The sequence below is a fragment of the Lissotriton helveticus genome, chromosome 4_1 (genome assembly GCF_964261635.1).
Source record: "Lissotriton helveticus chromosome 4_1, aLisHel1.1, whole genome shotgun sequence".
NCBI lineage: Eukaryota > Metazoa > Chordata > Amphibia > Caudata > Salamandridae > Lissotriton > Lissotriton helveticus.
Window position 1 is genome coordinate 1,585,386,791 of NC_136063.1, and position 25,831 is coordinate 1,585,412,621.

The following is a 25,831-nucleotide window of genomic DNA, read 5'->3' on the forward strand; positions in this document are numbered from 1 at the left end:
GCGCACTGTGTACGGTGCACACGGACCACGTACCTTTTTCTTCTCTACAGGGGAGGGCTGCATTCGGCAAACAAACGCTGCGGCCGGGCAATTTTCGGGACTTCCATTGTTCCGTGTATGCAGCGATCTGGTATCCTTTGCTCCGCTTGTCTGTTGCCGATTGCCTAGGGAGACGTCATCAGAGCACTGCCTGCTGGGAGTTATATCGGCAGGTTGCCACGCTAAAGGTAGGGAGCGTCTACAATTTACCTATAGCTACCGGTTACTTGCTCACTCTGGGGGTTGCAAGGCGAGGCACAGAAGATAACAAAAGTTAACAAAAGTTAATACAAGCAACAACAACAAAAAAAAAATACAAGCAAAAAATAAAAAAAAGGGGCAAAGGGCAAAAGCATACAAAACTTACAAGTTTACAAACTGTCTGTCTATATGAGCATATTCCAACTTATTCTCTCCAGAAAATCGGGGGGGGAGAAGCAAACACAAGGAGTGCCTTTGCATAAAAATACATAAAGATAAGCACAGACTGCATGAAAGCTCAAGAAATTTCGAGCGGAGGACAAAGTTACACAAGATCTCGGCAAGACTCTTCAAAGAAAAAAAAGAATTGGGTTATACTTCAGATTTGTATGACCCCAACGATTTTGAAGGAACTTGCACGGTGGTATTAGAATTACAGACTCAAATACAGATTCAAACACGAATAGTACAAAAAATGTCAGAAACAACCATGAGTGAAGCATTTAACAGAGGAGCGACCCGAGAGAATTTAAAGATGCTCTCAGAGGATGAAGTAACTGAGACGATTGAGGAAAATGAAGCGGCCAAAGCAGTTGCCAAAAGCACATCAGCAACTTGGGATCATGGAAGCAGTTTAAAACAAACGGTGACCTGTCAATCAAAAAACAATAGCTCCATGAGAAGACCAGAAACTAGAGGAATGAAGACACAAGAGGCCAAAGGGGCTAGAAATGGAAATGGCAAAGGAGGTATGGATGATAACATGGATGGCAATGGCAATGGTAAAGCAAACCATAAAAACAACAGGAGAAAACTAATAGTAAAAATAAAAATGTCACAAAAACTGCTGAGAAGGAGACAGAGGGGAAAACAGAAGAAACAAGATCAGTTAAACGAAGATACGCCCGAAGAAAAGTCCGATGATCAAACTGATGAAAAGATGGAGCTTCTGGTTAAAAAGGCTAAAAGGCTACAAACTATTAAAAACTTGAAGGCCGCGGCTAAATTAACGGGATCATGTGATGAAACACAACCAAAGATCTCAACTATATGTGTACCAATCTCAAAGGAAGCTTTGAATGAAAGCAGTAAAAAGGATCACAGCAATAGTAACAACATTAGTAACGGGAAGCTACAGGATGCAATGAAGAATAAGCTTCCTGGCGAGGAAATAACTTTATATAGCGGAGGCACAGAAACGACTACAGATGCGGAACTAGATCTGGATTATATGCCCAGTACTGGACAAATCACAACCGGAGATAAAAAAATCACAAATTGGGAGTGAAGAATCAACAGAGAGATCTAACTCTGAAATTTATGAAACCGGCTTATCGATCTCCAGTGAAATTGGGGACTCAAGCGCGATCAGCGAGGACGAAATCTCACCTACTGCTAATCTGGAAGTAATCGATCAGACAGATCAGAGAGACATAAAGCACAATAGCGGATCTGGTCGAGACTTGGTATTTAAAAAGAAAGCGGAAGGGAAAAAAAAAATCAAAACATAGAAAACTCCACAAACCCATGGATGATGAAACAACGGATCAGGGGAGTAACCAGGATCAGACAAAGAAAAAATCTAGACTTTTCCGGAAAAGCTGGACTCCCACATCTATAAGAAACACAGATTTTAGAAACCCGAATAGTGGTGCAGGCGAAAAATACAAGGAAAAACAAAATCATGAAACTGGCAAATTAGGATCTTCTGTGGAACCAACGCTGAGTGAGGTCCTGAAGACCATAAAGGATCTTCACCTAGATGTTAAAACAGATAGCCAAAGGAATCATGAAGCTATCCAACAACTTCAAGGCGCTATCCAGAAGGTGGATAATACTTGCACCGAGATAGTGGATAGAATGGTATCGGTAGAGAGCCGCACAGAAAATCTGGAAGCAGATGTTATCAAACGTCAAAGTAGAGAAAAGGTCCAAGCCGGAGTTATCGAAGACCTAATGACAAAGGTGGAGGATCTTGAGAATCGGGGGAGGAGAAATAACCTACGCTTTTTGGCAATTGCAGAAGGTGTAGAGGGAAGGGATCCTAAGGGCTATATCATCAACCTCTTAAAATCTTCCATGCCTGAACTTCAAACATGGGAACTAGAACGTGAAGTCCAACGCGCTCATCGTTTTCCTCTAACACTCCCCAAACGATCTCCAAAAGAAAACCAATATCCAAGAGCTATGTTGGTCTGCTTTGGAAATTTTCTCCTAAGAGAAGCAATTTATGATCTGGCCCGACCGATTAGTAAAAAAGAATATCAAGGGAACAAGTTCTTTGTTCGCCCGGATTTTGCTCACGCAACGGTTGAACGTCGCTGGAGGTTGCGGCAACTCTTTGCCCCATTTGAAAAGATCGGAGCAACTGTTCATTTGCTAAACCCAGCACGTTTAAGAGTACTTTATAGAGGAACCTCAAGGAACTTCGTAAGTGAGATCCAAGCGGAGGCGTACTTGCACGAACTTTCTGAATTAAGAAAACAGGAAGAGAAAAACTAGCCATCTGAGATGTTATATATTTAAAATTTCTTGTCAAATCAGGCGATCGAGCGAGCGGTGATGTTCGGATCACTCGGCCGCCCACACCTAGGGATCTAGGTCCCAGGATGCCTCAAGAAGTGGTGGGGGGAGGGGAGGGTGAGAGGTTGGGGAGGCGGGACGTTCTGCTACAAGGGGGGGGAAAAAAAGGGAAAAAATTCATCATCAGGAAAAGAAGAAATTATCGTACAGTGGTGGTGGGAAAGAATTACAGATACTGAAGGAAAAAGGCAGAATGCTTACTAAATGGAACAAGGATAAAAAAAAAAAAGAGCTGGAGAAAAAATGGCTAAAGAACAAAAAAGGAAAAACTAAAATTTTATGCGCAGAGTCACAATTAATGTCTGTGGTTTAAATGAGGCGAGAAAAAGAAGAGAGCTGAAAGAATATTTTAAAACACTGCAAGCAGACTTAATATGCTTGCAGGAAACGCACGTTGAATTGTCGCAGAAATATTTATTCGAGCAATTGGGTTATTCGGTTCTGGTATGCACTACTCAGGGCACGAGGACAGGTGGGGTAGCGATATTGGCTCGAGGAGACAGTGCTAAGTTGAAAAAACATCAGGCAGATAAACACGGCCGATGGGTTCTGGCTGAATTACAAGTATATAATCTGAATTTTACTTTAAGTTCAATTTACGCACCTACTGTGGATGATCCTGATACTTTCAGCCAAATAAATGCACGGCTATCTAACTGGCCACTTCCGATCATAGTGTGCGGGGAATTAAACATAAATGGTCTTTCAGGGTTATGGAAGGATGATGTAGGTAGGTTTAAAGGGAGGAAAAAAAAAGTCATAGAGCACTGGTTAATCTTATGAGAGATAATGGTTTAATTGACACATGGGAGCAGATTATGGGAGGAGGAGGCAGTACATATTATTCGGCTCCACATAAAACAGTAGCAAGGCTTGATTATTTTTTGATCTCACCTGCACTGATACCGATTGTTACAATAAAAAAATTACCAAGATTAATGTCTGATCACAACCCTTTAACTTTAGATATTGTTCTGGCAAATGCAAGGTTAAATCTAACTTCTTGGTCATTTGAGAGAGCTTTATTATACGATGTTGATTATGTTGCCCTGATGGAAAATTGGTTAAAAGAATTTTTGGGACATAACAGTGGCACGGCACGACCTTCAGTTGTTTGGGATGCGATGAAGGCCGGTATTAGAGGAGAAACTTTAAGCTACTCTCTCTGACGCAATAAAATGCATAAAGTAATAACAGAGAAGAAGATTAGCGTTGTGGTGGATTTGGAGGAAGATCTGATAAAGACTCTAGTAGTGAAAGGGGATGTGACAGAGGTGACTCAAAAATTAGCTATTGCTAAAGCAGCAGTTGGGGAAGTATATAGCTCAAGAGCAGCCGAGAAGTATTTAGCAAGAAGAGAAGAGCAATATGAATATAATGAGCAAGTTGGACGCATCTTGGCGATAAGAACTAGACAGGCAGTTACTAAGGGACAGATAACTGAAATGATCACAGAAAGAGGAGTGGTAGTTAAAAACCCAAAGGAAATCTGCGCAGTGTTTCAGAATTTTTATAAGAAACTCTATAATAAAGAGGGAGAAGAGCCAAGAAAGAGTGAAATAGAAAGATATTTGGAAGAGGCTGCACTAGATAAAGTTACAGAGGAAGACAGAATTAGACTGGAGACAAAATTTACTGGAGAAGAAATTCAACTGGCTTTCAATGGACTACCATCAGGGAAAGCTGTATGACCTGACCTTATACCTTTAGAATTTTATAAGAAATTCTTTGCAATATTAGAGGGGGATATCGCTACACTTATGGTCTCGATCCAAGAAGGAGCTGAACCTACCGATTCCTGGAGTGAAGCGACAATGGTGGTTTTCTTAAAAAAGAATAACATTTCCACTGACCCCGAGTCATATACGCCAATTAGCCTGATGAATAGCGATACAAAGGCCTACTCGAAAATATTAGCCAACAGATTGAGCTCGATAATTGGAAAGGTTGTCGCACCCCGCCAACATGGGTTTATCCCAGGTAGGGGGACAGCCGATCACATTAGAAGAGTTATTACCTTGTTTGATGGAACGACAGCCTCACAAGACCCTATGTCTTTAATATTATTGGACGCAGAAAAAGCTTTCGATAGGGTCTCGTGGGGTTTATTTTGGACAACAATGTATAAACTCAACTTTGGGCAAAAGTATATAGGTGGACTGAAAGCGCTATATAAAAACCCAGTCATAAAAGTAAGAGTAGCGGGGGTACATAGTGAAAATATTAACATCAAGCGAGGAACTAGACAAGGCTGTCCCTGTTCACCGTTGCTCTTTGCTTGTTACATTGACTCTTTCATAAGACACATAGAAAGAAATAGGCTCATATGTCCTGTCGTATTGAATGGCTACGAGACAAAAATCTTGGGTTATGCAGATGACCTAGCAATCACATCATCTACCCCAGCAACAGCGCTAGTGGAAATAGAAAAAGAGGCAAAAAAATACGGGCTTTGGTCCGGGTACAAATTGAACCAGACTTAAACACCGATAGTCATTAACCAATTTGCCATAATAGATGATGCCAGAGTAATAGATTCGGCTGTCTATCTGGGTATAACTATAACATCCAATCTATCTAAGTTAGTGGAGGAAAATCTTACACCGGTAATTAGAAAGGCTAAACAAGATCTCGATAGGTTGGATAATTTACATCTTACAATAATCGGACGCTGCAATGTAATTAAGATGATGTTTCTTCCCAAAATGTTATATTTCTTTCGAACTATTCCTTTAATATGTCATAATAGCTGGTTTAAGGATATTGAAAGGGTCTGTAATCGATTTATATGGGCAAAAGGCAAAACTCAGAGGTCCATAAGAAAGATGGCATTATCTACGGAAAAGGGAGGTTTAGCAGTTCCAGATTTTAAAGGATATTATTTAGCAGCCTCTTTACAGTATCTTAGAGGACTTCTAGGGGGGGAATACTAACGATAGGTGGCGGGATGGATTTGGTATACCAGATATATATGATCTATTAGTTAGAGACTCCAATAAAGGATTACTTGCATTTAAAGAATGTAACTACTAAAAAAGAACAAACTTTAAGGTGTTTGCAGCAGCCAAATCAGTATGGTCTATGGTTCGGAAAAAAAATCAAGCTGGGACGGATGAGTTTCTATACACCTTTATATAAAAATGAGCTACTCCCTGAAGTGTTTCATGATCAAGTCATGAAAAGATGGGATAGTGCTGGGGTTTGTATTATAGGAGACATTTTAGATGATACGGGTATAATTTCATTTGAAAGGGCTTGTCAAATATATAAGTTAGATCGTAGAGACTTTTTCAAATATCTGCAGATCAGATCAGTAATACAAAGGAAACTGCCCAGGGGAGATAATTTTGAAAGAGAAGATCTGATGGTATATATTCAAAAAGAGAAGGGTTGCTCAATCTCACAATTGTACGGGGTGTTGAGTGAATGCAAAGAAGATGACAGGATTAACATTTTTGCTAAATGGAGGACGAAGTTAAATTTAGTGGGAAACGAGGGAGAAAAATCACTGCAGTTTGCTAATTCTATTCTTAAAGTTGCTAATTTACAAGCGCAATGCTACAAAACCTTCCATGAATTATATTATACGCCGCATAAAATAGCACAAAATGGGGGGGAATTAGTGGAATATTTTGTCCCAGATGCCAAAGTACACAAGCTGATACTATCCATATGTTTTCAGAATGTCCAAAATTAAATCCTTTTAAAAAGGCGATCGAAATATTTTTTAGGGACGAATTAAGGATATCGATTGACTTAACAAACGAGATTATGATTTTGGGTGTAGGGAAAGATGGGCAGGATATCCCCCATCAGGAATTTTTATATATTGCAATGGCCATATCCCGACTTTGTATAGCAACTCTGTGGAAGGATCCTAATCCCCCGTCATTTAACCAATGGCTTATAAGAATGCTGTCAATGTATACATTGGAGAAATCATTGTATGAAAAAAAGGTCGTAAAGCGACGCAACTAGGTAAACTGATTTGGGCACCGGTAGAGCATTGGAAATTAAGAATAGAGGGGTAATCTATTTTACAATATTAGTTTATAACATTATAATAATTCTCACTTTTTTTATTTCTTGTTCTTATGAACTTTAGCTCGTTTGTGTAAAGACTTGTATGACCTGTGAAATTAATTTTTTGTCTTGTTCATAATGATGCACATCTGCTAAAAAAAATGTGTAGTTGGAATGAAATAATCGATTGCAATCATGTGGAACTGTACTTTCTGATGAATTAAAAAAAAAAAAAAAAAAAAAAAAAAAAAAGTAAACCTAGGAGTAAGTGCTAAATAGTGCCCCTCACTGGCTGAGCATGTGTCGCTGAGGGCAACCCATTATAGCAGGAAAAGGGAAGCTGGAAGACTGGTACCCAAGTTGCTGGATCGGTTGCGCAATATAACAGGGGTATCTGTTACATCACTGGATAAGAAGGCGGTCTCTACAATCACCCCTAAATGTCCAGAACCGATGCTGAAGTAGTGTTTCAAGTGTTAACAGCCACAAATCATGTGCTGTAAGCTTTCCTATCCATAAAGCTTTACAAAGTGGAGTCTACCTTCTCTCCAAAGAGGAGAGACTCCTCACATGTCCTTTAACAAAGCCTATAAATCACTGGAAAACCTGATGGATGTCAGCCAGGCATGTTTACGAAGGACAACACTCATACTGACCACCCTATCAATGAAGTCTGTGAAATGTATTTTCTGAGTTAGAAAAGCCTTAAGATCCTTTGAGATTGCCATCAAGCTCCTGCGGGCCATGTCGCAAAAGGAATTTGGAGCGGCCCAGACATTCAGACTGTGTTTAAAGATCACAGTTTCAAGCTGAGAATTGAAAAGCTATGTGTGCCTAAGTTGTCAATCATTGGGATTCTCTCTCCGGACGACTGGTTGTAAAACTGTTAAGGTTTACCTTACTTGTCAGGGCCTATACAATAAGGCTCTCTGGAGTGTAGTGCTTGCTGAGAAAATCCGGGACACCAGGAACCATCTAGCACATTTAGCAATCTGCCTGTTTAACCTCTTCCAGGCTCATGACGAGCTGAGCTCGTCATGCAGTACACTGCTTGTATGCTCATGACGAGCTGAGCTCGTCATGAACAATGGAAATAATGGATCTGCAGCACAGAGGATGAATTGCTGTAGCATTCATGTGGTTAAATGTGGGCAAGGACACGGTTTTAACAAAGTAGTATCTATCAAGGCATCTTTAAATGGGAGCAAATGCTCACATGTTCCCTGTCCAGGCTTTAGGATTTCTGTCAAAACATTTGTCTTACTATCCATGGATGGCAGCTGTAATTCTTTTTCTTCCAGCTGCCCTCTGAACCACCACTGCAAACCAAGCACTTTAGTTAGTGGCCCATGTGGAGCTTCAAGCTCCGTCGAAAATCAAGGTATATCATCATAGGTGTAGCAAGGGGGAAGCAAGAAATGCCCCTCCCCATCATAAACATCAATATCCTGAAGTGTACTCTGCTCGGACACAAAAAAGGTGACAGGAGGATGCTTACAATAAGTCTGCCCAGTGGCAATTGCTTGGGGTTTGGAGAGGGCCTGGCTTTTCAGTTGGACTGCTCCTTTTGAAGTAGGGTAAAGGCTGACTTGCATATGGCTAGGTCTACTCGAAGGTGACATGGTGTGCAAAAGAGCAATGGGTTGGAATACTAGCCAGAGCAAAAAAGCGTAAAAAGAAAGGAGCCTCTTTGGACGCATTAGAGGTGTAGAGCTGAAGTCATAGGATGCACATAAACAGGTTGCACTGTTGTCATCAGAGCCACATAGGAAAAGCTCAAATCGATATCTGTTCGGGATTAGACTTGGGTGCCAGCAGCAGCCAATCCACCAGAATTGGAGGAGCAGAATGGATCTCAGGGTGGGGTGGGTCTCTCGACCAGTGTCATTAAGGGCCTAGTAACAGGTTCTGAGGGAGTAGACTCCACCAGGGAAGTACGATTACACCCACCAAAGGTGCAAAGAAAACTTGCAGCATAGCTTGCTTGAAGGCCTCGGATCTGCTCCAGGGTCTATGACAACCCAGGAAACTCCAGGTGCATTGGGATAAACACAGGGCTCAGCTTCGTAGCTGGTGACCTAAATGCAGTAAACCGACATCTTGACACTCAGACACTTTTTCTTTTGAGTCTGTGGCAGGATTCAATGGAGTCCAGTCTTGCTTTTTAATGCATGTAGGTTGACGTGGACATAGACTTTACGGGATGACTTACTATTTGAGGTGTAAAAGGAAAATCCAGGCTCAATATGTTGGGCAGTTCAGAGTGCATTTCATGCCCAAATATTTTACATTACATAATATTAAACCCAGAGATGTGTTGACTTGGAGAATAGGCCTTCAACCATTTCAGCTTTGCACTGGGTTAAAATGACAAGCAACAATCGTTGCCAACCCAACAAGTCTGGCAAGGGCTGTTTGCCTTTTGGGTTTTTCAATGCTGGTTTTGCTATGATTTTTGCAAAGCTTTATAGTTGGGGAAGCTACCAGGAGCTCACCAATCAAACAAAATTATCAAAAAGAAAGAATGTATTTTGGTCTCAAAAAGCATCCATTTCTTTACCTAGTAGTGGGAACAGCTTAGTGACCGAGATTGGAGCAGGTTATATGCAAAGGTTAAGACTACTACTTGTGTTCAGCGACACACAACTTAACCTCCCTGTTACGCCTTTGGGTGCGGGACGGTACACTGTAACACTACTGCGATTCATGTCCTGCGCCCAGGCGTGAAAAAACACACCTGGTGCAGGTCTATGGCTGACACCTGCTTCCTACACAGTATAGTTTGAATTCGGTTGTTTTCAGAGGAGACATTGTTCCCTAGAACACTGTCAGTTTTTCGACGACTCCAAAACATTTTCTCAAAGTCAGGTCGGAGCTATGGATTCATACTAATGTTTGTAAAGGAAAAAAACTGACATTAGTATACAGGGATGGCACTTATATGCAGCTCCCTTCTGCAACTTCTGGGGCGGTTTGGTGCCAGTCATGAAGCCACCTAGCTGCGCATGGGAGCATTGCTACAAAACGACACCTGGTGGCCCGCCTCATTGGAATCTACTCCGACAGATCACGCCCACAACCCCGGCATCATCCTGAACAGCAAACACACCATGAAACAACAGAGCAACACAGGCACCTTCGTCTGCTTCCATACACGCTGCGTGCTCCAAATAATCTTCAAATGGCTCCACATGAGCACTAGGAAAACTGTCACTCAAGCCCTAGTCACCAGTAGGCTGGATTATGACAACACACTGTACGCAGGTACCAACACCCAACTCACGAGGAGTCTCCAGACAGTCCAGAATTCCACAGACGGACTCATCCTCAACTTGCGCACACAGACCCACATAAACCCCCCCCACCTCAGAAACCTCCACTGGTTCTTTGTCCAGAAAATATGCCAATTCAAGCTGGTGACACACGCCTACAAAGCCCTCCACGACCAAGGACTGGCATACAACAACCAGCTCCTGAACGTCCACCAACACCCCAGTGACCTTCGCTTCACACAGACACTGCGCATCCGTCAACGCCTCAGTGGAGGGCATTCCATTTCTTACCTCGCTGCCGAGACCTGGAACAGTCTTCCCCTCCCCCTCAGGACATCACTTTCTTTGGTGGAATTCAGGAAGACTCAAGAAATGGCTTTTCGACTGAGACCAGTAACCTAGCACCTGGATTCCCTCATGGTTAAATAGAAGCACTGTACAAATATGAACTGACGGATTGATGCTTCAATTCTGGAAAAAAGTCTGCCGAAAATCTACCCACATAGCCACTCTACCACTCCATTGGAATATTAAATCTAATAATTCCAATGCCCATCTATGGAACAGCTCCTCAAGGAAACATGGGAGAAGTATATGGCCTGGGAACCACGTCTCAAGGTTAAGCAACTTGTAGTGCTCAACCAGGCTACGAGGGAAGGCCTGGGTCCTGGTTTGACAAGTTTGGTGCAACTAATCTATTGGCTGTAGTAATGATACAATAATACATTTCGAAAGTGTCTCTTCCCAGGGTTCAGGTATTTGGTGAATTTCTTTTTAATTAATGTATTTGCCGGTTACAGATGGTTAGAGGCTGTAGTTTTGCAAGGAGAGAAGGCAAAGCCAGTAGTAATAACCAATAATAACCAGACCCTCTGTTTTCCCACCCAAAACACTAAAATGCTATTTAAACCAATTTAAAGTCATCCATCACAACTTGGGGATGGTGTTACTTAATATTAAATTAAGGCCAGTTTCACCAATGCCAACAATGAAACAAATGAGGAAAGACGCTAACCTTAAACATACCATTCCAAGTATGGAGAGGGACGAGTAGGTTATGTCAGGCAGAAGGGTGGGGCGGCTGGGGGAATAAGACTATTCTGAAAACGTTAATCCAGTCCTTTAGGCATACAGCAACAGAAGGCTTGTTACAGGCTAATGAAAAGATGTACCATTTCCAACAGCTCCCCTAATTGGTTCTGATTAAAGTGAATCAGACTATCTCCTTTGATTTATACACATTCCTCTAGCTTGGTCTCTCATGCACCTATCATTGCAGTCGGTGAGTGAGTTATGGTCTGCCTGTCTGTTTCACGTGTTATCGATTCTGCTCTCTACCCATCAGAGGCTCCAAACACCCACTGCTCACAGTCTTCGGCAGAGTGCAGCAAGGCTGGCTGAAGGATTGGCCTCTAGCCAGCCATTCAACCCATCCCCTCCTCCGCACAGCCTTTGGACGTCTGCTGTTAGGTTAAGAGCAGAGCCTTATTGCTGGCCAGCCCCTATACCAGACTCTCCATGGACGGCCAACCCTTGCTGCGGAAGGCCTTTGGTCATGCATTGCAGTGGGCTGGACTGTGGCCACTCTGTCCCCCACTGTACTACGTGTGGCCAACCACAGCATTTGTGCTCTAAAAACTTTTTTTGCTGAGCTGTTACTGGATTTGCATATACTGAGACTATGGATCCTGAGGCCAAGTAGGGTCAGAGGAACCAAAGGAAAGTCCAGGACCAGTAAACGCTGTGATAAAAAAAGCCTTTTATTTTAATATGGGGTTCTCCCACATGGCCCTGGGGGTAAAAACAGGTTCCCCTAGCCAGCGTATACATTCTTTTCTTTTTAATGTAGCCCCGCACTTAGCTCTGAGCACTGTGTTGCATAATGGCAGCGATAACAGAAATGATTCTGTGACAGCCAGCCAGTCTATCACAAAGCAGCTGATTCATGAATCTGTAGCTGGCATCAGCCCATCCTATACCATTGGCCCTGTAGCTGGAGAGGCTGCATTACCCCCACTCAGGCCACAACCATTTTGCTACCATCAAACCCAGGAAGTATGTCAGATTGCCCTTAGGTCGACGTCATTGGGAATACCAAAATATGCTATTTGAGATGTAAAAGGAAAATTCAGACCCAAATGTTAGTCAGTTCAGAGTGTATTTCATGCCAAAATATCTCCTTGCATAATATTAAACCCAGTGCTGGGTTAAGTATGTCAAAGTCTTGGAGCTTCAACCATTACAGTGAGGTAAAAATGTCAATCAATCAATCATAGCATTCGTAAAGCGCACTACATACCCGTGAGGGCCTCAAGGCGCTGGGAAGGGGGGTGGGGGGTGCTACTGTTCGAAGAGCCAGGTCTTGAGGAGTCTCCTGAAGGTTAGAAGGTCTTCGGTTTGTCGGAGAATGGGGAGGGTGCTCCATGTCTTGGCGGCGAGGTGGGAGAATGATCTGCCACCGGTGGTCACTCTTCGGATGCGGGGGACGTTGGCGAGGGCGTGGTCTACTGAGCTGGCGGGTGGGGTGTAGAGGCTGACTCGTCTGTTGAAGTACGAAGGTCCGGTGTCGTGGAGTGCCTTGTGTGCTTGGGTGAGGAGCTTGAAGGTTATTCTCTTGTTGATGGGGCGCCAGTGCAGGTCTTTCAGGTGGGGTGTGATGTGGCTGCGGCGGGGGATTTTGAGGATCAGGCGTGCAGAGGCATTCTGGTTGCGTTGGAGTCGTGTCAGAAGTTTGGCCGGGGCTCCTGCGTAGAGTGCGTTGCCGTAGTCCAGTCTACCGCTGACAAAGGCTGGGGTGACCGTCCTTCTAGTTTCGGTGGGGATCCACTTGAAGATCCTGCGAAGCATGCGGAGGGTGGTGAAGCAGGAGGAGGAGACGGCGTTGACCTGCTTTGTCATGGAGAGTGTGGGGTTAAATGTTAAATGTTGAGGATGACCCCTAGGTTTCGTGCGTGGTTGGTGGGTGTGGGGAATGCTCCTAGTGCCGTTGGCCACCAGGAGTTGTCCCAGGCCGAGGGGGTGGAGCCAAAGAGGAGGACCTCTGACTTGTCAGAGTTCAGCTTCAGTCGGCTGTCCCTCATCCAGTCGGCGACAGCCTTCATTCCTTCGTGGAGGTTGGTTTTGGTGGTCCTTGGTGTGCGAGAGGATCAGCTGGGTGTCGTCGGCATATGAGATGTTTAGGTCGTGCTGTCGGGCGACGTGGGCAAGTGGTGCCATGTAGACGTTGAACAGCGTTGGGCTGAGAGATGAGTCTTGGGGTACGCCGCAGATGATCTCGGTGGTTTTGGAGCAGAAGGGGGGGGGGCAGACGCTCTTGGTTCTCCCTGAGAGGAAAGAGGTGGTGCAGTCCAGGGCCTTTTCTTGGACTCCGGCGTCGTGGAGGCGTGCTCTTAGTGTGCGGTGGCAGACTGTGTCGAAAGCGGCTGACAGGTCAAGGAGGATGAAGCCCGGGTTTCTCCATTGTCGAGCAGGATCCTGATGTCGGTGGCGGCGATGAGGGCAGTTTCGGTGCTGTGGTTGCTGCGGAACCCGGACTGGGATGGGTCCAGGATGTTGTTCTCTTCGAGGAAGCTGGTTAGTTGTTTGTTGACGGCCAAAAATTAAAAATAGGTTTTGGTCTCAAAAAGCACACACTTCCATAGTGGTTCCTAGAAGTGAAGGGAATTACTTTGTGTGAGGATGTGATCCATGTGAAAGGGCAGAATCCCGTCACTAACAGGGATGTTAACAATTGGCTGAGGTCGGCTGCCCACTGCTCCAATGTGGTGAAAGAAGGTTGTATGTCGTTACAACGAATTCCGTTGCAACGCATGCCTTTACCACGCATGCGTTCCAACGGAATTCATTTTCCACGCATCACCTTTACCACGAATATTCCTTTACCACGTATTGATTTACAACGATTTTCATTGTAAATTTATGCATGGTGAGGGCATACTCTTGTTAAAGGTTATACCTCTCCCCTTACATGACCCCCTGCCCCCACTCCTTATAATTACCCCTGCCCTTAATCTTTTTTTTGTTTTAAACTAAAATTCCCCTTACCTTTTTAAGTCGTCTCCTCTTCATCTTCATCTCCGTTGGTTACGTCGGTCGTATGTCGTAAAGAGGAAGCGGAAGTTTATTCCAACTTCCTCTCTAGCGACGCAGATTGCTTCAGGTTCGGCACTTAAGGTTCTTTTTTTTTCGGGGGGTGGCGGGGGGAGACCCCCCCAACCCCCCTTTTTAATCTAATGCTGTATTTTTTCATTTTTGGGGGGAGACCCCCCAAAAACACCCTTTCTTTTTTTATATTTACCACACATGCCTTTACTACGTTTCTCGTAGTAAAGGTATGCGTGGTAAAGGCTGTCGTCGTAACCACGCATGCGTTGTAATGCATGCGTGGTAACGGTTTTCGTGGAAACGGCCGCGTTGTAGTGGCCGTTTCCCGTGAAAGAACAGTTCGTGCTGAAAGAACCGTTCATGTATACCAACAAGAGTTTACAAACGGTGGCTGGGGAGGCAAGATTGGAAACTCAAAAGGATAAGAACCACAGAAAACATTCTGCCTCATAATCAAGTTGACTGTATTAAATTTACACCTGTTCCCATTGCATCATTAAAAAGCAAGGTTTCAGGACAAAGTTTCTTCTTAAAATGTCATTTGAACAGGTTATCTGATGCTTCAGGCAACAATAACCAAAGTCCCAAACCTATATTCTGTTGGCACTACTGGCCTAAAGAGACCTTCAATACGGTGGCAAATAGGTTTGAGAGTAGACTGTCATAAGTAGGTTGGTAATGAGTTGGGTGAGCGAGTGTGAGAAAACATAAATGGCGATTATTGCAACAAAGAAGGAACTAGCAAGGTATTTCATGTGAATGCTCAAGCAGCCCGTCAAGACCAGATTCTTTAAGGAAAAAAGGTGACAGATTCAAGAGCAAAAGTGTCAATAAACAATGCAATAGAGGGAGAAACCACCTGACTCCAGGTGTCAATGTATGCAATGACCCTTGAGATGTACACTCCGTGGTGCTGTGGTGGCTGATGTCTGAGAAAAACTGATTGAAGCGATTGATGGGAAGAACCGGTTGATGCCTAAAGCATTTGTTATACCTTAGTTGATTCATAAATCAAATTCTAGTTCATAAATACAATTCTTTCCACACTATATCCTAAGCCTAATATCCAAAACATAAGATTACAATGTCATGTCAGCAGGAGCAATTTCATTATTATTAACAAGTCTAAATTTCAATAGAAAACCATTCTTAATGATCAGCAGTGCACCACTGACAAAATGGGACTAAGATGAGTTACCTTGTCAACATTTGCACGTGTCTTAGCAGATGTCTCCACATAGTTAACATTCCACTGCTCAGCCCTACTTTTTGCTTCTTCTATGGACACTTGTCGCTTATCTTCTAAATCCGATTTGTTACCAACTAAAAGGAACGGCACATTTTCATCCTCTTTCACTCTCAAAATCTGCTCTCTGCATAGGAAAAACAAGAAAGAAACATAAGCTCACAGCAATACTATGCAAGAATTACACCTTATTATTTAATTTTCAAGTGGTAATTGTTCGCTAACGTAACTATAATGAACCAATTCACACACGAACAGATCGGAAAAAACAAGCATTTACAATGCAATGGTTTCGCCTTTGGAAAAGTTCGAGCTATTGGCATTGCTCATGACATTTTTTTTTTTACTTACAAATAAATGGCATTGTTATTTACATTGCCAACGGCTGACACTACATGTGCAGGCACACCCGTCCAATGGCAGAAGTACTGAGGCTGCCATGAATCTAGAGTTCTGTACTGCCATTTACCAACCTGTGTTGAGAGTTGAGAGGTTAGATTTCTAAAAGTGAAAGTTGAAATCGCATTGCACTTATAGCAGCAGGGTGTCCGGCAGCTTTTGCCTGGGAGCCGCCCCTCTCACCCCTCAGCGCCAGTACACAGAGTGATGCAAACACATTGTACTACTGAAAAGGGAGGGCTTGGAGTTATTAAAGAAATGGATATGCCCAAGACTATCAAAGATGTGTGAATACATTGTGGCTTGCAGTATAACGAGATCGCAAATTGTTGGTCTGTGCGTGGAAGCTTTCTCTGATGCTTTTCCTGCCTGTCAGGTTGGCACAGCTTTCGAACGCCACTAATCTGCGTGAATATTAAATGGGTAAACATGATCATCCTTTAATATTTGTTTGGATTGAGTCCTTCTGTTGTTTTAATAAGTGGAGTCTTCTAGAATGCTTGTTATCTGTCTGCTATGCAAACAGGATTTATTATTGACATCGAGCGGATTTTCCTTAGTGTTGTAGCTCCTGGCAGTGTGCTTTCGAGTTACGGGAACTGACTTTTATTTTTTTAAATAAAATAGCTGCAGCATCATAGGATATTGATTAACAGCCCTTTCACTGCAGACCTCGTTATCTAGACAGTTTATTGCGGTTTGTTTCTGCATCCAGTCACAAACCAAGATTAGGCCATGGGGCATTACCGCTCCATACATCTATCGAAGCGCTTGGAAGAGAGCTGCCTGTCACAACAGAGTGATCATGAACCCAGGCAATCTCTGCCTTACACACACTGGTGTTCATCATCTACGCATTCTCACGCGCACGCACTCTTCCACTTACCCACCCAAGCACGCCAACATACTTTCATTGATGTAAACACTCGTGCACCCAGCGCTCTCACTCACATCTACAGTCACGCACTCGCACTCACTCATGCATCCAGACACTCCCTCGTTCACAGCAGGGCACTAACTCAAATGCGGACATGATCGTACACTCACACTCTAGGGCTGACAGACACTGGCACAAGCTACCTCGCGGGCTTCTACTCACAAACTTTACACTTTCGACTCAATTCGGCAATGATAGATAGCGCCACAAAATAAACCTTGAGTCTGTTCTGCCGCTGCTTTCTCTGCAAGCCCTTGTGTGCGCTGAACAGGGCGGCACCTTTGCTGCCTATGAATACCAGCCGTAAATAAAAAAACACCCAAACTGGGAGAGCCCTTCAAAAATAACTCCTGTGAACTCTGTGCGTATACACCCTTCATGACAATCCGCCTCGAGGCGCTACAGTTTGCAGGTCTATGCATGTCTACACACTCAACCATTCAACTCCGGGAAAGGGGACAAAGAAGAACCTCTTCCCCCGCCACCCAAAACCCGCACCCAAGACCCAGCGCGAGGCCACTCACCACCAGATGGGGTACCCGGCCAGCACCCGGGTGCCGCCCACCGCGCACGAGACCAGTATGCCCAGCAGGTACAGGATATCCATCAGTCCCAACTGGAGGGAGGGGTCCCGGGCGGGGGACAGGAATTCAGGGAGCACACGAGCCGTGCCACGTGAGCCGACAGTGTGCCAAGCAAACACCGCACGCATCAGTCCAGGCTGCCTTAATACGAAAGGACGAGCCCTTTCTTCGGGAAATGGGAGAGAGCAGGACAACGGACCACCTCTGCTTGGGGTTTCACAAGTATGTACACTACCCAGGCGAGGCCTTTCCTTCTGAGCCAACCATGGCGACTAGTCACGAGCTCAGGGGGTCACACGCATGCCAGGGGCGCTTCCCCAATTACAGCGCTGACTTCCTAAAACACAGACACAACGGGCCCCATCCACACAGTGAGCGGAGCACTATGCCAAGTCACGCGGGCAGCGCCTTGAGGAGTTCCGGTTCACAGGGAGGCGCTATAAAGCAGTCTTCAGTGCCCAGGACAGCCGCACAGAACACGCCAAGGGAAAGGAGGGTTTTTCACCGAGTGCAGCGGCCAGGGAGGCTGTGGGGGTATCCGATGGGCAAGGTAATATGTCCCGTAGCATACTCGGGAAGTCGAGCGGCTTAAAGAGCCAGCGGGAGGGGGGCGGGGGGGGCTCACGGACAGCGGGAGGGGGGAGGGAACGGCAGCACTCACCTCGACTTCCTCCAGCGGCGGTCGGCCGCGTAATGGGAAAAACAAACTAATAAAAAAAAAAACGAAACTCCGCCCACCGCCGCGATGACGACATCGCAGAGGCGGAGAGCGAAAAAATCGCGGGAACGCCCCCGAATCTGGTCCAGCCTTGACGGACAGATCTCTGTTCCAATGGCTAGCCTCCATTTATGGAGTTAGCCAATGGAACAGAGGGCGGATTCAAGTGTCTCTTACTGAAGACTACAGATTTCTCCTGGAGGCGGAGCTAAAGCTCCGTGCTCCATTGCTGGTTGCACATCTCCTTGCGTAAGAATATAGAAGCAAACTAGATGCTTCCTTTACATATAGGCACTTACCTGAACACGTTAGCATTATATTGCGGTTTCAATTATTTCCCGAGTTACCAACTCTTTTGTTTTATGTGGTTAATAATCACTGTAAATAACCAACAAAACCAATGAGCACATTCTTCATCGACGTACAAACATCATTAAAACAAAATTTTATTTGTATCCAGTACTTTAAAGGTCAATTACTGTCAGGTAATAAGTACCTGCACTTCCTTAGTTTGAAAGACAGAGTTCCAGCATTTATCAGCACTGATACAATGCGTTTAAATTACCAGCACTTCAAGAGCAAACGGATACTCTGGATAGCGAGAACGAGCACTTACATTTCCATTTAAAGCACTGTTTGTAGCCACGTGCTAAACAATTACTGATGTTAAAACCGTGAGTAAAAACTTCAAGCGAAAACTCATGAAAAAGGATACGGACACTCAAACTAAGTCCCATGAAAGAAACTCTTGGCACCTTGCTACAGCCAGGAGGTCGCTGATCGCAACCATCAGACAGCAATGGACAAAAACAGAAAATGGGTGCAAAAAACATCATACCAAGCCATTTACTGTTAACCCCTTAGCAACAGGTCCTTGAACAGAAGAAAGGTGATCTTTACAGCACCAAAGCACTGACATCCTATTACTACCTGACCTATCACCTGTTCCAAAGAGAACTGCACATTCATCTCTTCTATAAGGAGGGCAAGTTCACATCGAAATATGACTACTAACAAAACGGTAATGTCAAGTGGAGGAAATGCCGCCACTAGACTACCATATTATTATACACCTGCAGTGCTCTCAAATGGCCTACCTTTCCGCCTCTCAACCATGGGTTGTCTGCACACCTAACTATTTTTGCAGGTGACGCATCATTTCATTTCCCCGATGTCCTTCACAAAAGCGAACATTTTTTTTAATTTAAAAAAAAAAAAATTTATTTGTAGAGCGCGTAGTCACCCGGGGGTATCCCAGCGCTAAGAACCCTACCCCAACCTGTCAGAGAGCCAGGAAAGGAGGGGGACTGAGGAAAGGGACGGGGAGTTCAGTAATCCGGACAGGCGGGTTTCATTGGGGAAAGAGATACGTTTTCAACCGCTTCCTGAAGCAAAGATAGTGAGGTTCGTTTCTCAGGTCGCGGGGGAGTGCGTTCAGTATCCTTAACCGGTGAAGTTCTTGCATCTTAACCACAAGACTGTCAAGGACTAGCAGGGGTCGAACGCACTCTGTCATAAATATGCTAAGGAGGAGTTCAGCTTGTCTCGCAGCAAGGGCCAAGAACCAGACTGCTTCCTCACTGGGCTTCCGCTGCAGCCAGAGGATTTTTTAAAATTAAAATTAGTATGCATAGTGAACTGAGATCATCACTACCTAAAATAAATGCAAAGGGAGCCTTTCGGTCCCAGCTGCTTTCAGTGCATCCACCCCAGCCTTTCACAGGCTAGGTACAACAAGTTAGGTCAAACACAGCAGCCCTCACTTGGAGGTATCACATGCTCAAGGGAGCAAAGTCCAAGCCAAAGGACAACTGAACATAACGGCAACTAAAAGGGAAAGTACAAGTACCAAGGGCAGAAACAACCCCAACCCCAGGGTACAAGTCAGGCAGGTGTGGCCTAACACGCAATGTAATGGGAAGGGAGCAAAGGATGACTCTGCACCGAAAGCCTGGTCCACTACATAGGACATTCCAAATGCTTTGGAAAAGGCCTGCAAGTCACATTGCTCTTTGGTTGGTTCATTTTAACCCTTCACCTTCCACACCACTCCCACACAAGAGATTCAAAATGAATTCCTGGGTTGCTACGGTCAATGACACTCATCCTATTACACATCATATAAGCTTATATGCGACATCCATGTCCTACATGAATGGGGCACAGGACCCCTTCACAAGGGGCTGACAGACATTTAGAGACTGGAGACCAGTGGCAAACTTTACCTGTGCAGGTAACATGCAAAATAACCTATCTTGTATAAACAATCATTTGCTGCCACTATCGTCTCAAATTAGACTTTCAAGGCAAATTTATTAGTAAATGAGTATGGTTACACCCAATCTGAACCGACACCCTAAAAAAATCATTAAAACAAGCATTGCCATAGCAAATAGGTCTCGCCTTTGGGACCTTTTAAGTGATTAGCCATGCACCAGTTAATGTTGTTGCACCAAGGATATTGTGCTGGATAACTAAACACTTATAAGTTCCCAAAGGCGAGACCTATTGGCTATGCCAATGCTTGTTTTAAAAGTGCCTGTACATGAAAGTCTCTAGACACTATAGGTTCTCAACGAGCTGAATTAATGTAGGTGGTGTGAGAAATAATGTAAAATCCCATGAAGCAAAATGTTGATTTTTTTTGCACGAACGGGTGTGGTTTGGGGATATTTTATATCACTTTTTTTCTCCCACGAAGACATACTGCAGACTGATTTGACATTTTCATCGCAAACCACTATACTGCAGGAGAAATTGCATTTTGGGAAATGTGAATTTCGGTTAATTTGTCATTGTAATTCCAATTTCGCCCAGACTTAGTTTTCGTGAAAGTTCTGAATGTGATAGGACAGGCCTCGAGTCATGAGTGGACTGATGAGAGCTTTTCACAATTTGAAATCAAGACTCTTGGGCATCCTCCTACCCCTGGTTAAGCATAGGCATAGTGCTCCTGTGTCTGCCCCAAAGCTAGATTCTGCTGCAGGTCGAATGGCACAGTTTGGCGGAAGCCTTTGTATATAATCACTTGAGTCTATATCGATGCTTGTGGTGCTTGAGAGGAGAGCGCGTGACAGGTGATGAAAATTTACTTCTCCTTGGCATTGGTAGAAGGCCTATCCAGGGGTTATTATAATAAGCCGCAGGAGTGAGCATCTAAGAAACCCAGTGTCAGGGGGTAACAAAGCGCAGCCCGTTTTCTAGCTCTTTTCCTCTACTGAAGTAGCCTGTGCGAGCCTCCCCTGTTCTGCCCTGTAGATGGTGTACCCCTCCCTCATACTGCAGAGTTAGAGTCGACTGCAGTCTAAAAGCGGGGCCCTAGTCTTCCGTGCATCGGACCCACAGTAAACAAAATTGTCTTATCCGATCGCTGTTCCCCAGCGTCACTCCCCTGTTCCGATATTGATACGGAGGGACTGCGCCTTCTGGACTGCAGAGTTAAAGGTGAGGCAGCGGTGGCCATGGCGTATTTTTCCTCTGCTTTGTTTTGGTTCTCCGGTATCCGCTCTGCTGGGTTCCTGCTATCTGCACGATTGTGAGAACAGAGTTTCATAAAAGAAAAATTTTCATCAACATGGCATTTTTTCTATTTGGTCAGTGTGATGCCGTTATGCTGCTTGATGGAGACCTCATTTAACGTGTTTTTATTTTAACAAATGTGTATTTTTCTATTGTATTGTAATATTTATAGAGCTTACTACTCCTATGCGAGACGTTAAAGCGCTTGTCTACATAGGTAGCATAGTGCCACTTGACTGCTAGCAATGGATAGCGCGTAATGGTTGTTTTTGCATCAAAGGGCATGCTTCCCATATTTTGACACAAAGGAGTGCTGTGCTGCAAAATAAAACAAGTTTGATGAAGAGAGGAGGAGGCAGCAGGGGGAGGGGAGAGAGGAGGGGGCCTGCACCTGTTTCCCTTGCGGGAGCGAGCAGGGGCACCATCTGTTTGAAAGTGAATTACAAACAGATGGTTTCAAAGCTCGCTCCCGCAAGGGAATTGCCAAACGTGCACACGTTGCCATTGAAAGCAATGCAAAGCGTGCACGTTTTTGGCAGAAAAATCGAATCGATTCCCAAGGGTCTCCCCCTATGCAGCGCATGCGCGCTGTGTATGCAAAAACAAAAAAATCGGATCGCATGATAATTACCCGATCCTTGAATCCCTAATCAAAACTATAACAAAGCAATGCTCCCCATGTACATTACTGTTGCCCTTAAAGCTTTATGTTCAGTAGGAGAAGCAAGTATAGGAAGCAACCAAAACAGAAGACATGCGAACACTAGACATACAAACTAATCATAGGGTCAAGAAACACCAGGGCCAATTGCCCAAAGAGTACCAAATAAGAAGAAGCTGAATATTCAATCTGTCAAGGGCAGCCCCACCAAACACCAATGCAAGAGGACGACAGGCAAATTGCCTTGAGAACCCACTATCAGCATGGTAGGCAGTTAAAAGCACACTCTATTATGTGGGAAATGCCCATGAAAGGTTATCACATTCCAAAAAGCCCGCTAGCCTCCAAGACAACAGAACACAAACTGAAAGCAACATGTAAGGACAACATTGGTCTAGGCCATAAACGCACTGTTCGGTTACCAAGCTCCTCATGCGAGAATAGCCACTCTGCCTGCTGGGGACCCAATGATGGGCCCCAAAGTCTACCATGACTGTTTACTGCACATCAACAGGCCTAAACCCAGAAGGTCACCTTCCCAAAGCGGCCAAGGCAGACAAGGAAACAGGAAGGTGCAACTGCTGAAGTAAAGAAAGAAACAAAAGGGGCTCACTCAGACAGAAAAGATGAATCATAGAACCAACAGCATGATGGTACAACAGCTTCAATTAAGCACACAGCTCGCAGCCAATCAGGACCCCTGCATAAAAAAGGGCTAAAAACTGAAGAAACAGTATTGTTCAAGATGAGACTGAAAGCAGTCCAAACAAGAAAGCTCTGTGGTGATCCAACTCACAAGCAATGACCCACCACAACATGCAGCAATAGGCACAGAGAAATATTAATAATTAGGAAGCCATACCATTCTGAGGCACACCTGCCAGTACATTCATAGGGCCGAACAAGGGCGAACACAGAAGGAATGCCAATGCCGCTATTATGAACCAGAACAAAAGAAATCCTCTCAAACACTTCAAACAATGGACACTAGTGACCCTCCCAAAAATGGAAAGGGGACCAGATTCAGACATTTCCTAAGTAAAAAGGCATCTGGTCAACAACCAAACTGGACCTAGCTTGGGGAGGGGACCTTTACCGCTGTAAGAACAGGGAGTACAGCAAACCATCCAAAACCTCATGTGGAACCAATAACAGTAATTTTTATTTTTAATAGCATGTATCCAGAACAGTGAGTACGGCTATTTGGGAACTGCAGGAACAAGGCTAACAAGTTAAACAATCTGGTGAGGTTAAGGGAGCAGAAGGCCAACCAAATACACATCACATCTTAAACCAGTGTGGATTGGCACGTAAGTCTGAAGACGGAGAGAGTGGAAATACTGAACAGGAAGGGAAAGAGCGGAACCAAACCAAACTTACCCCCACCACTGTGCCGTCTGTGGGGGTTGGCCCTTGAGGAACCCTCAGAAACCAGGGTTGCCACTAGAGGGGACATACAGGAGGTGTTAATTCTTTTGAATGGCTGACGGCCACTCTCCACCAGTGTCAACAAGTCAGTCATGACTTCTACCAAAGGCATGGGAAATTCAAAGACTGAAGTTACCATACACAAGGTAAATATGGAAGGAAGGGACGTACTCCGAAGGCAGGCTTGAAAACCAATCTAGGTCAAACTCTGACTCCGAAGTCAAACCACTGGCTGAATGAAAATCCAAGTAGAATCCTTATTGTTATGGGAATCAGCAGACACAGCAACCCGGTCTTCAAAAGCAGTGCCAGAATGAAACATCATAATTGGCAACACTACAAAGCTCGCACCATGGAACCGATGGAGCACTTTTAGTTGGAGCTAAGCATTCACACAAACCATTTCCGAATGACTGGCATCAGTGAATTCAGTCCCAGTTATGAGGCACAGGGGAAAGAGGTGTGGTCAAGGAGTAGACCATCCCTGCTGCCTATACTAGTGTGAAATCCTAATAAATGGACAAGGTCTCCAACAGCTATTCTGTAGTTGTCGAGGTATAACAGACCTCACCAGGCCCAGAAAGGATGACCAACACCAGGGTAACGGGCTCAAAGAAACAAATGCACCTTAGGGCTAGGCTGTGCACAAAAGGGGTTAGAGAAAGGTGGTTCTTAGCCAGCAAGTGCTGAAAACACTGCCAAGTGAGGAGGGTCAGTGCAGGCAAAGAAGGCATACCTTGCAGCAGCACTTGGTATGGAGTAGGGGACTAGGGTCTGGACTTTGCCCTACTGGGCAGGAGCACAGTGTAAAGAGGACACTGATGGTGTCAGGGAAGAGGGCCATCAACAAAGACCTGATCCTCAGCCAGAGTGAGTCTAAACAATCGCAATTGATAGCTGCTTGCTATGCAGTAATGGATACAATTTTACAAGCCGTCTTGTAGATACAGCCAAGTGGATCTTCATTGGCTAACAACATGCAAGCACAGTTTTAAACCAACTATCTAAGTTATGTGGTAAAAATAGGCTGTGACCAATGGATCTCCTGTAAGTTACCTGAAGAGAATACGTATTGGGAAACAATCAAATCCTGACAGTCAAAGATACATTTCATTTAAATGGGGTCTACTGGAACACCTTCCACCAAAATATACATACCCTAAAGAAATTCACACTATAATTTTAAGGGCCCTTCTCAATGTATTAATGTCTTGTTTCCCAGGGTATATGAACAAGCATCATTGCAGATAGAAGCATTAAGGTCAATGAAGAGGAAGACCATACATGCAAATATGAAAATTGCCAATGTTATTGAAGACATTCTTCGATATAATCTGGAATGGTATCAGTTCAATTCTCTTCCTCCCTAACCCAGTTAATGCAACTCCCAACATCAAAATGTTGCTTGAAGTTGGAGCTTTTTTCAAATGGCACAGGCTCTACTAACTTTTCATATTCATCCAGTCAAAATGAGTGGAAAAGTTGTGTTGAGATGGGAGGGGGAGGGAGACAACATTGTTGTGGGATCCTCAACAGTGTTGTTCTGCCAAAAGGTAGTCTACTGTTGGCGTACTTAACCACTGATCGTTACATCATTGGGTCTGTTCCTCCACCAGGAGGGATTGTCTCTTGAATCGGAGACCATATGGGTCCACCATGTGAAGAGAAAAGGTTTAAAAATACCTCCTACCTTTAGAAAGGACACTTTTATTAAAAAGATCAAAGGCAGTGGTATGATTAAAAAATAAGATGTGAAAAGAGAGGTATTAGGTGTCTCCCATATCTATGTCTGGAAGAACCAGGTCAACATGATTGAGTCAACTTTAAGCCCTATTGGTCAATGGATTTCGTCAGGACCGAAGGTTATTTTTTAGGATGCCTTCGTGAAGCCAAATTAAATCAAATGGGTCACTTTCCCTTCAATTATTTGAATGTTTTTTTCTTCTTTTTTGGCTATATGGGACTCTTTGCCCAGTCCTAGAAGGAGGCAAAAAGACATGGAGAATAATGGGGTATTGATTAGAATCTAGTACTGATGTTGTCCTATATTTCTAATAATAGATGAACCCAATTATAACTATAAATGTGTATTTTTGATCCATTACACGTGAACAACT

At 44.3% G+C, this 25,831-nt stretch overlaps 1 protein-coding gene across 1 annotated transcript in view; it reads right to left on the reverse strand.

Annotated features, from left to right (window-relative positions):
• Positions 1 to 25,831, reverse strand: part of RALA (RAS like proto-oncogene A) — a 278,211-nt gene that overhangs the window by 67,543 nt on the left and 184,837 nt on the right. The window contains exon 4 of the mRNA XM_078688206.1: positions 15,421 to 15,595. Within this exon, the coding sequence (XP_078544332.1) occupies positions 15,421 to 15,595 (175 nt within the window). The remainder of the gene's footprint in view (positions 1 to 15,420; positions 15,596 to 25,831) is intronic.